The sequence below is a fragment of the Hyperoodon ampullatus genome, assembly GCF_949752795.1.
Source record: "Hyperoodon ampullatus genome assembly, chromosome: 1".
Lineage (NCBI taxonomy): Eukaryota > Metazoa > Chordata > Mammalia > Artiodactyla > Ziphiidae > Hyperoodon > Hyperoodon ampullatus.
Window position 1 is genome coordinate 15,492,883 of NC_136914.1, and position 12,191 is coordinate 15,505,073.

The 12,191-nt window shown below is 45.7% G+C and overlaps 1 protein-coding gene across 5 annotated transcripts in view; it reads left to right on the forward strand.

Moving 5' to 3' along the window:
- Positions 1–3,589: 3,589 nt before the first annotated feature.
- The window catches only part of PPP3CA (protein phosphatase 3 catalytic subunit alpha), a 310,748-nt gene continuing 302,146 nt past the window's right edge, over positions 3,590–12,191 (forward strand). For all 5 annotated transcript variants that reach the window (XM_079712539.1, XM_079712538.1, XM_079712535.1 and 2 more), the window contains exon 1: positions 3,590–4,003. In XM_079712539.1, coding sequence (XP_079568665.1) covers positions 3,946–4,003 — 58 coding nt within the window. In that variant the 5' untranslated portion in view covers positions 3,590–3,945. The remainder of the gene's footprint in view (positions 4,004–12,191) is intronic.

Genomic DNA, 12,191 nt, shown 5'->3' on the forward strand with positions numbered 1-12,191 from the left:
AAGAATATTTTTAGTCTTCTTGTAGTTATATAACAGATACACAATAATTCTGGATTTTACTTTTTGAACTAACATAAATAACTTTTGTGTGCTAATTTGTGTGCTAATTTTGTGTGCTCCCCTAACAGACATATCCCCACATTTCAATGGAGCAACACTAAGAGTTTATTTTTTCTTCATGTAAAGTCCAATGCAGATTTCTAGTAGGTGGGCAGCATTTCTCTATGTCGTAGTTTAGGCACTGAGCTCTTTCCATTTGAGGTTACACCTTCTCCAGGACCCTAGAAGCCTCTGAATCCAGCTATAGGATGGGAGCCCATGGGCTAGAGAATGCATATCTGCTGCTTAACGGCCTTAGCTGGAAAGTGATGAAACACTTCAGCCCACAGCCCATTGACCAGAACTAGTCTCATGGACCCACTCAGATGCAAGCAGGTGCAGGCCTGGAAATGGAGTCCCTACCTAGCCAGATGCTTTGCAGAGAGAAGTATACTAAAGAAAGGGAAATACAACTTTTGGTAGACAGTAAGTTGTTTTTTGCCAAGATTTTTTTTCTCTCTCTTTTTCTTCATAAACAGAGGACATTGTCAAAGTCAGCATCCAGGAATTGCAGTAACTTTTTGAAAATGTAAATTCCAGGTCTAAGGTGATCTGATGCAAGAGGTAATATAATCAAGGACTTCTTGGGCAATCTAACAGGATAAAAAAAATTGTCAGTAGCAGATAGTAGGACACCTGAAAATATCTAAATAAAAAAGATGATTTGGCTCTATCAGTAGGCCAGCTACGTGGACATAACTAGTCTGTAGTTAATATGCTGCTGTCTAGTTTTCCTTAGAGTAGGGTTTAATTTTGATTAAGAAGATGTGTCTGTGTTGCAACAGTGTGGAACCAGACACACGCATTAAAGGCACATGATGATAATAAGCTGTGTTATAAAGTGATTATGATTCATAACTTTTTTTTTTTTACCACACATACCTCAGCTAGGAGGTGTCCTAGACTTGTAGCAGACTGAAGGGTGTGCCTGAAAAGTGTGCCTTAATTTCCTATCTGTTTCATAAAACTTTTCTATGGTGCTGACTTTTTAAGTCTCTGAGCTTGGTTCAAAGGTATGTTTTTCTTTTTTTTTTTAAAATACCTGAAAAGTGAGTCCAAATAATGGTGGGAACTGTATCTCTGTTTGCAATACGTGGGAAAGAACATTGCGGCATTGGAAGTGAGCATACCTGGACATGGTTTCCTGCCCTTGCCTCAAGCAGGCCCTCTTCTTCACCCACAGGTCTTGGCATCCCTGCCTTGCTGTGTGCCATCTGGCCAGGGACCAACTTCCCAAATCTGCCTTCGCAACTAGCTCTGCCTGTGCTCAGGAGGTTTGTTAACAGTCCCTTCCTGAGGCAATACACTGGCCTCTCAGAGCTCATATTTTTATGACAGTTCTACTGGACTAGGCTTTATTACTGGCAAGGGCCCTTTTCAATTCCCCACCCCACACAAATTACCTATCACAGTGTCTGGCATATAAAAAGAGCAGGATACGTATTTACTGAATGTACTGTCTGCCTAATTACCACAAAACAATCCTAGGGTTGTGAATTGGGCAGCAGAATTTGGAGCCAATGGCAGTCTCCCTAAGTCAGGGACATACCCTGCGCGGTCTCCTTTTGCTAAAAAGGCCTCCATAGAGGCTCACCTGCCTCCTAGTGTGAGCCCCTATTCCTTGCAGGCCACACCGCTGAAGCCACACTCCAGTGTCATCAGCCAATTCCTAAAACTTCTTTTCGGGTTTGAACTTTATCTAATCCCTGTCTCCAGCCTCTGCTGGTCCTTGGTCCTTGGTGCTGAGGTTGATTGGGGAGAGGGGCTGCGGAGAGGTGACCTTCTTGCAGAGGGAGACCTGCTCCTCCTTCTGTGGCGCAGCAGGCAGGTCAGAAGGGAGCATTTGGGCCACTGTCACTCTTTGGCCGTCCACACCTCCCATTCCATCCTCCACACTCCTTCCAACGGGAGGATACCAGAATGGGGACCCACTTTGGGCTTCAGTGCCCTGCAGGTACCAGAAGCACCAGGTGGGTATCGGGTGCTGGGAAGGGAGACGGGAAGGGAGACGTGGGGTCACCAGTTACGACCAGTCGCGGGGTGTGCAGTGTCAACAGGGAAAAGGCGACCCTCTCCGGTGTTTCTCCACCCCTCGCATCCCCATTTCTCCCTGGAGACCAGCAGGGCTGCCCCAGGTAACTCAGAGTTGCCCAGGGTCGCTTGGACTCCCGTCCCCATCCTCAGTGGACAGCCCGGTCCCCCGTCCTATAGCGTCCCGCACTCTCCGCCACGTCCCTGGCCGGAGACGCCCGGGAGCGGCTGTTCCTCGGGAGGTGTGGATGCACGGGTGGGAAACCTTAATAACCACTACACCACGCCCCACAAAGGCCCCAACAGGAAAACCACCGTACACCCATCACAGGCGGAGCCCGTTTCTCCAAGGTAAGTTGTTTATTCGTCCCCGTTTTGGCGCTTCTCTCTGGACAGCTGAGGCAGCGACAGCAGCTGTGCGGCGGGCCCCGGAGCTCCTCGCGCTCTTCCTTCCTCCGCCCTCTCTCGGTCGCCTCTCACCCCCACCCTCTTCCCTCCTCCCTCCGCCTCCTCCCTTCTTGCCCTCTCGCGGGCCACGCACACACCCGGAGACACCCTCCGCACTTGGCTACTCACACTGCGGCTTAACCCAGCCGACCAGGCACGGTTGCCAGAGCGGCGCGGGGTGTGTGTGCGGGGTCCAGGGGACGAGGCCAAATGGGGCTGGGGGTGGCATGGTAGAGCCTCTCTCCTCCCAGCCGCGACCCCCTGCCCATTCTCCTTCCCTAATCCCGGGCTGCCAGTAACAGTGACACCTGAGCGGAGACTGGGCGGTGGAGGCAGCAGACCCGCTCGACTGGCAGCCGCGAGAAAACAGAACGGGGGCGGAGACAAGGAGGAGGAGCGGGAGGCGGGACCAGAAGGGAGCGCCGCTGGCAGTGAGTGACGCGCACGCTAGCCAATGAGCGCCTGCAGCTCCAACGTCGGGGGAGTAGGGGGCGGGCTCCGCGGGGAGGAGGAGGTGGCCGGAGAGCTAGAGGCGGGGGCCGGGAGGAGGAAGGGGAGGAGGCGGAGGCGGTGAGCTGTGGCGGCGGCGGCGGCGGCGGCGGCGGCGGTGGCGGTGGCGGAGGGTAGGTTGCGCCAGGGACTGTGTCTGCCGAGCTCCGCGGCTGTGCCTGTGTGAGTGAAGGAGCAGCGAGGGGAGGCAGAGGCGAGCGCGACCGAGAGCGGCGGCGGGACGTCTCCGGCGGCCGCCTTTCAGCGGCGGTGCTCTGTGTGGGGAAGCAGCGGCAGCGGCAGCGGCAGCGGCAGCGGCAGCGGCGGCAGCGGCGGCGGCGGCAGCAGCAGCAGCAGCAGCAGCGGCGGCCGCCTCTCCGCCGCCGGGGACGCCGAGGCGCGGCTGGTGGCACTGACATCGGCGGCCCTGCCTCTCCTCCCTCGCCCCCGGCCCTCCCCATGTGATCGGTCTTAATCCCGGCAGTGTGCGCGCGTGGGGCTCCATTCCGCGGTGCCCGATCTCCGTGCCGGGGTGGGTGCTCGTGTGTGCGCTTCCCCTCCCCATCCCCCTTCCCCCAAGAATAAAAGAAGAACCGAGAGGCGTGCTTAGAAAATAAATAAATAACCACCACACACGCGCAGCCCGGAGCAGAGTCGGCGGGGCTGGCGGCGGCGGCGGAGGAGGAGTGAAGGCGGCGGCGGCGAAGGAGGAGGAGGGACGCGCGGAGAAGGCAGTAACTTTCAAGCCAGCTCAGAGCCCAGACCTCCAGCCAAGCGGTTTGCAGCGCGGCGGCGGCGTTGAGTGTCTGGCCCGCCGGTCCGGTCGGGGTGTGCAGTAGGACGGACGAGCAGCGCGTCGCTGTCCCCCGGCGGCCGGAGATGTCCGAGCCCAAGGCAATTGATCCCAAGTTGTCGACGACCGACAGGGTGGTGAAAGGTAAGCGGCGCGCCGCGGTCGCCCGGGTGCACCGTGTGCCGCAGGCGCCGGGCGGCTCACCTCCCCTCCCCCCCCCCCCCCCCCGGGTTCTCTCCCGGCTCCAGCCACGGACCTTCTAGGATATTGTGCAACCCTCGAATCCCCCTCCCTCGCGCGCCCTTCCCCCAGGCTTCCTACCCGGCCCCCCTTGGGGCATTTTTATGTAACGGGGGCGTCATTTGGCAAATGGCTGAGCCGAGGGGAGGCGGTGGCGGGGTTGGCGGTGGCGGTGGCGGGAGGGGGCGCCCGGGGGGTGGTTGCTGGCAGGGTGTAGCTGCTGTGACAGAAATAGGAAGTGGGTGGCTGCTCGCAGTCTTGCATGGGATCGGGTTTATGGTTTTCTTTTGCAGAGGGAGGGGTGATTTATGGCTTTTCAGAAATTAATATGGCATTTTTATGTGGCCGTGGCTTTCCACCGCCTGCCTCGTTCGGGCAGGGTTCTCTCGGCGCTCCATTGCAGCAATTCCCTCCGCGCCCCCTCCCTCTTCCCTTCCCCCTGAAAGGGCCCGCACAGGACTCGCGAGAGAGCGGGAGAGCGTGGGGGGAGCCCGGCGCGTCCTTCCGCGCGGGGCGGGGGCGGCCGCAGGGAGGGGGTGGCGGAGGGGACGCGCAGGGGGCGTGGGAGGCGGGGAACGACCCGAGAGCCCATCCGCTGCCGCCCCGGGATTCCCCCGCAGGCCCTGAGAGAGACACGGAAAGCGGTTCCCCAGCTTCCCTCGCCGCCCCCAGCCTGCCCCCGCCGAGCTGTCATTGCTCTTGAAGGGTGCCCTGCTGGAGCACACCTCCCCGGTGGTAACCTCACCCCGCTCACTTCTTCCGTGCTCCTGGCACCCGCTTGTTAACGGGCTATTTGATTCTTGTCATTGGCTCTTCTCCCTCCCCCCGGGATCACAGACTCCTGGCGGCGAGGGCCCTGGGGTTTCTGGCGAAGAGAAGCCGGGATGCGTGGGGTGAGGAAGGGGACAGGTAGTGGTCTCCTCTCTCGCACCGGGGAATCCGCCGTCTCCGTTGTATTCCGTGGTGGAGTGGGGGAGGAATCATCCTGTGAATCCTGGAAGGATGAGGCCACAGAGCAGATACACCAGGATTAAGTAGTACCCCTACTTAATGTAGTGCCCTACGTTCCTGGAGTCAGGACGCAGAGCAGAGTAGGGATGGGCACGGGCTACGCGCAGAGCGGGCCTCTGAAATTGGAAACAGCACTGGACGGTGTAGAGAGAAAGTGTGTGTGTGTATATGCCTGTGTGTTTTGTGCAGAACAGAGATAGTATCTAATGTGGCCTGAGTATGCAAGTAGAGTGCAAGGCAATGAAGCCGTATGCACCATGAGCACTTAGGTGAAGTAACCCAGCAGTCTAAAGACCATGCAGGATGCATAAGTCCTTATGGGGCTGCGGAACTATTCATTGCTTCACTCAGGTTTGCTCAGTTTTTTTTTTTTTTTTTAAAGTAATGTGCGTGTGAGTGTGTGTATGTGTGGTTTCTCTCTTCTCTTGTTTTGGTTCTATTAGAATCATTCCTGCTTCAGTGCAGTACTCACAGACCCATCAAAATAAGGAGGTAATATCTCTTAAAAAATGACTTGAAATAAATCTACTGATGCACAGCTATTCTTTCTGCAGGCATGAATTCTAATGTAAACAGTCAATTCACATTCATTCAAAAGAACTATGTTTTGTGTTAAGGACCTCTGTTGACATTTTCAAAAATTAAGACCTTTTGCTGAAATATTAGAGGATAACAAATATCTCCCTAAGGTGTGAAGTTTAAGTGTAACGCCAATCTGTATGTTGAGATTACCTTTTTTCAAAACACTTGATGTAAAGCTTACAATTAAAATGATAGCAGTAAATGTGTCAGCAATTAGAAAACACTCATATGTGTACACATAAGGTCAGTTCTCTGTTTTAAATCGCAGAGTATGGTTTCTTAATGTAAATGTAAAATTATCATCAAGTGAAGAATGTGAAAATAATTGTTCATACATTCTGGCTTGATGTCTTTACCAGTTGACCTGAAAGAGCCCATTGAACCATTCCATGGCTATTTTGTCTTGCCTTTTTACAGTACTGTATTATATACATACTATCGTAAATGGCTTTTCATTATACATACACATGACCACCCATAATTCAAAAAACTTTGATTTACCTATTTTTGCAGAACTGAAATGCAGTTGGATGTAATAGATTCAAAATAGGAAAAGTTAATTTTGCATATATTTTGATAGGGATCTTGATGTGAAATTTTGTTTATAGGAAAGGTTTTATGATGAATCCTGATGTTAAGGTGGATATACTACTGCTATTCCTCTTATGCTTTCTAATAGACTTTATATGGTTGGCTTAAGAGGCATTATTGAAAGTTGGATTTGACATTTCGTCATACGTATGATTTTTACCATCATTTGAGATGATAATCTATTTTGATTATCAGTCTTCTATGACATAGCATTTCCATGTGAGAACATATGTATATGCTTAATGAGTAGGAAGTACATGTTTGCAGAATGGAATACAGGTTACCAAACGATTTTTCACATTTGCAAAAATTCAGTAAGACATAGTTCACGAAGCCATGAAGCCATGACTTTACTCTAAATTTGGTAGAACTTTTATCTCAGTGGTCTGAGATTGACTTATGTTTTTAAAGTAGGCGAGTGAAATTTTTGTGCTCCTTAAGTATTCTTTCACTTTATAAAGTACAGATAACATTGAGTCACAAGTAGAAGTAAGAAGAATTCGGATGATTATTACTGCGGCAGGCCATGGCGTTTGTTTACAGTTATCTTCATTAGTGTGATCTGGTTTTTGTTGTATAACAAACTGCTGTTTACAAATAAAGCTGTGCTTGCGGTTTTGTTTGTAGTAATGCGATGATGTGACGGCCTTCTTGATTTGTGTTTCCAGAATGCAACTTTAGAAAGGTAGGCAGGTTGAGTTTTAGTCTCGACTGACTGTAGTTTTTCAGATTTTCAGCATCTTCTTGAGTGTGTTCACAGACCCTGGTCAGTTTTTAAACCTTAAAAATGGAAGGGCATGGCAGCATTGGAGAGGAAAAGCATTCGTTTAGATAACGTCAGAAAGAAAGTTACTTCATCTAGCAAAACTTGGGCTGTTTCATTTTGTCTGTTCTTGCATAAAAACAATGGAGAGTAAAACAATGCAGAGAAAACATCTTGGTAGTGCCATTTGTTGGAAAGCAGAAGAGTTTGATCCATTTACTGTTTTATATTTTTAAAAAGAAACATTGTATAATTATAAGGCAAAAGACAGAAGTCAATAAACAGAAGAATAACTATTTCCCCCTCTCCTCCCTTAATACAACCCATAGTCTGGTTTTTTCTCTTCAGTGGTGCTCCACGGGCCTTGTTCCAAACTCTGGCTTCCCTTCATGTCTCCCTGCCTGTTCCTGTCTTTAACTCTTCTTCGTGCGGCCCTAACATTCCCTACGGGCTGGGCTGTAGAACTTTGCTTATATGACAGTTAAACACTTGGAGGAAATCGAACTGTATGTGACAAGTCTGCTGCTTTGTTATATCTCTTGCCCCTTCCTCTCTTCCCATCTCCAGGTATTTTGTAATGGGCCTTTTACCTTAACCCAAACTGACTTTAATGGTAGAAATTCCAGATACCACGGTAGGTTGTTGAGGGGTCAGTTCCTGGGAAGTGTTTTGGGGGATTTCTCAAAAGCTCTAGCTAGGGGACTCTTGTGCTTTATATCAGATTGCTTTCAACTCTTGGGAATGCAAAAAAAGGAGCTGTCCTTCTGTGTATTGTCAGCTTATATAGTATTTGTGTAGACAAAGTACACATAGAGAAATTCTGGAAAGCTATCTAGGATCTTATAAGCAAGACGATTGTAGCTAAGTAAAATGTTAAGTAAATAGGGATTCAAGCCACTAGTGTTTCTAGCTCAATGAGGCTGGTAATACTACTTAATTAAAGAAAACAAAAATATGGTACCTCAGTGATAACTGTCATGTTTGGATCTTGAAATGGAATATTAAATGACTCCAATTCTTTGCAGTGTGTCAAGAAGAGCTCATTGTGAATTTATTTTACTGATGTTTGTTACCATCAGTTGAGTTTTTCCATGTATCTGGTTTTCCATTTGAGTATAGTAAAACTGCATTAATTCAGTGTCATTAATTGAAACTTTGACTAAATGTCATTGTTTGGTGGCTGAAGTTTACATCAGCACTGGATGTGAAGAAAGGGGACTGACTGCTCATCTAATTAATACTATAAGCAACACGATTTGGGCATGGTGAATATCCTTCAAAAGAGAACAAATTCTTTTCAGGACTTAATGAACAGCATGCAAATTAATGCTGTTAATTACAAATTAGATTGATCTATTCCTTAATCCTTTCAGAATTTCTACTATAAAGTAAATATAACACAAGTGCATTGTTTTCAAAACATTCTGTAAACTTAAGGCTTAAGGCAACAGTTGCAGCTGGGATTCAGGGAAATTCCAGTGCCATCAGTTAGAAGAATTAACGTTTAAAAAAATAATAGTGTTTTGGGAACTGTGGGAAGAACCTCTGCTTTAAAGAACAATCTAAGACATCCAGTTAAAATGTGAAAAAAGTAACACCTTAGACTCTAGTTAGAGGTTCACTCTGACATTTGTTTAGATTAGTTTAAAAATATGCCTTTTAAGATCTGTTTGTTTATGATGTGCTTTTATTTGTAATTTTAGAGATATGCAATATGACTGACATAGTATGCGTTTATAGCTTTTATAATTGGCCTCTTCTACTTTTCCTTATCTTTTTTGTGTCAGCCATGTGTAACGTTGAAACTAATTATGAAACCAAATAAAGAATCCATTTAGAGTGACCTCATTGGAAAACAGCATTTTTCTAGACATAGTCTCCTTTTAGCAAATCCAGTTAAGTGACATGGAACTTTGATAAAAACTAAAAAATCATTTTGTAATTTTTTCAGCAGCTTTCTAGTGTAGCATTCTCCTGATGTTCCAGAAGAATACAGTGAGATTTTGAGTTCCAGCTTCCTATAATTCCACTGTTACGTGTTAATAACATCACAGGCTACTTTTCCTATATGTAAATGGGCAGCAGTTGTACCCGCCACTCACCTGTGAGAACCCGAAGATCATCTAATGGGAGTTGAGAGCCTGGAAGGTTACCCTTGGTCCACTCACCTGGGAATGGCAATTCAGTCACTGCTGACCCAGAATTACAAATGACAGCGTGTTAATGTATTTTCAGGGTCACTCAAGAATAGTCAGAACCATTAATATTGAAATTCATGAATGCCTGGGGTCTACAGTGGTAGCTCATGTGACATTTATTTTATGCTTGAAGAAATGGAGCCAGAATAGATAGAATGGTTGGTCACAGGACTAGAATGGAGGTGAGTGTAAGCAAATTCTTCCCTTTGGCAAAGATGCTCTTCTCTCTTGAGCATCTGTTTGAAACTGTCACTTCTTTTAGAGATATTTATGATATCACATTTTGTTTTGAAATTTTCTTTATTGAATTACTGGCTATATAAAATAGTTTTATTAGGAGAAGCTTTTATATCTTTATATTTAGCAGAAATTTAAATTCTGATGATAAATGTTATAATCTGGTTTGATCTTGGCATGAAGTTTACGAAAGGAAAACTGTTAAACAGTGTTTTCTATTCATGTCAATATATATGCAGAAATAGAAATAGCGTACTCTCCTGGTAAGGAGTTTTATTTACTTTTATTTTGAAAGGTGTTATTGTAAGACTGTTTGTCTGAACTACAGATAATGGCCCATATTTGAGGATTTTGTTAATTTCTAGGGAAAGCTCTAGAAAATAGGAAGAAGTGTTTTTTTTTTTTTTTTTTGCGGTACGCGGGCCTCTCACTGCTGTGGCCTCTCCCGTTACGGAGCACAGGCTCCGGACACGCAGGCTCAGCGGCCATGGCTCACAGGCCCAGCCGCTCCGCGGCATGTGGGATCTTCCCGGACCGGGGCACGAACCCGTGTCCCCTGTATCGGCAGGCGGACTCTCAACCACTGCGCCACCAGGGAAGCCCAGGAGCCAGTGTTTCTTAGGCGATCTACTCCTTTTTTAAAACACAGTCATCAGGTAGGAATGATGTAGACTGAAACAGGGTTTCAGTTTGTAAACTGTCTTTAATATTCTTTGCATTTTGGCATTTTTAACCCATTTTATTTTACAATATTTCCATCTCCTGTATTCATACAGGCTGTATTCATTGATAAGCCATCCACTATATTTCATATAAGAAATCAAATTAAAAATTTCATATTCCTCCATGGTTAGGGGTTCTGAATAATGGCTTAAAGCAGGTGGACTATCAACTTGAGGACTTAGACCTATTGCTGGAATCTCAAATCCATTTCACAAGTGCACATGCAGGTATTTTTTAAAAAATACAAACTCTGAGGAAGCAGTTATCAGTTATTAAAATGCTATGTTTTTGGAATTGGATGGATTCCTTTTGAGACCATCATAGAGAGGAATAGAACTTTGTGTTTTCCTTTTTATTTCCCTAGTCCATGCTTTTGCCTCACAGAAAAATATATTTTACTCTATTTTAAAAGGTGGTCTCTCTGACTTTCTTTGAACTTCTATCCCTTACATCTGGAAATTCTGCATGTCTCTGCAAAAGAGCAAAACAAATAAGTAAATTACCAAAGATTTACGTTAACAGCTGCCTCCAGATTACGACATACCACCTTTCAATGTTTGTCAATTTCAGATACTTTCTATAGTTGTGAAACCCGAAGAATGATGGTTGATGTTCAGAGAGAATATTTTATTCATATGGAGCCAAATTTAAAAGAAATTTCCCATCAGCTCCAGGATTCTAAGAGTTAAAGAGTCTCTTTCTACAGTGACTGTATAGCTCCAGTTTTTCTTTTTGGGAGGAGCAACTACTTCTGATTTAAAATGTTCAGTTGTCTCTATGTGGTATTGGAATGTTTTGGAAATTTTAGTATGTCAGTGTCTAAACTGTATCTCCCATGGTTGCTGCATTTACTTGCATGTTACATAAAATGATTTGTTAAAATGCGTATTCAAACTTTTAGTTTGGGAAATACAGTGCCTAGCTAATAGTGCCTAGCTCAATGCCTTGCACTTTGGGCACTGAATAAATTCTTGTTGAATGATTTGGGCAATGCAAAATTATCACGTGTCTCCTGAAGCCATAAATGGAGACACATCATATGTTTATTTTGAGTGCGTTATATAAATTTTGATTCTCTGTAGATGGCTCTATATGGTGACTGCCTGGTTAATTGGAATGCTGCTTTCTCCAGCGACATCAGGGAATGGAGTATGAGAAGAAGGCATTACGAAGGTGACATAGATTGAGGGCAGTTTTGTTGTTTGGTCATTTGGACTGGCTTTATGCCAGCTGAGTTTAAAAGGCTAAATCCTTTTCAACTTAGCATATTAACTTGAACCTGAAAGCTTTCTTTCAGTTTCTGTTGTATTTCTCCTTAGGCCGATCAATTTTTGACGAATGAGAAAAGATATGTTAAACATTCAGTGTTTGATTTATTGGGTGATTTATGTGTTTTAATTATGGTCCAGACTTGGACTTGAAGAGAACAGTGACCTGGCAAATCTCATGACAAAAACCAAAACACGAAAAATCGAAACCAAAACAAAGCAAAATTCTCTTCCTTTGTTTACATCTCAATTCATCATTTTCTGTAAAACTTTTGTAACCCAGAAATGCAGCCTTCTCCAGCATAAGCTCCTGCCCTACTGTGCCCCCCCAGTGTCACTGGATGCTATCTAGTGGGAAGAAACAGGGGCCGTGAGAAGTTAAAAAAGGTGGCACCAAGTCTGCTGACTCCTTGTATTCTCCTAAGTGGGCTTTAAGCCATCCATTGACATTTGGTTTTAAACATCTTGTGAGCTATGCCATTTTATCAAATTAAATTAAAAGCACAATATATTCTCTTAAAATGACAGAACCTGAGTCAGGGCTTCAAGTTTGTGTTATAATTTTTTTTGCTTTTTACAAAGGAATTAAATTTCTTTTTATTATTAAACCTGGCATTGTTGGTCTGCTATGTATATTTAATGTTAATAAATTAAAGTACATGCATACCTTCTCTGTGCGGGTCTGATTATTGGCATGATAACAGTTCTCATCATTTAAT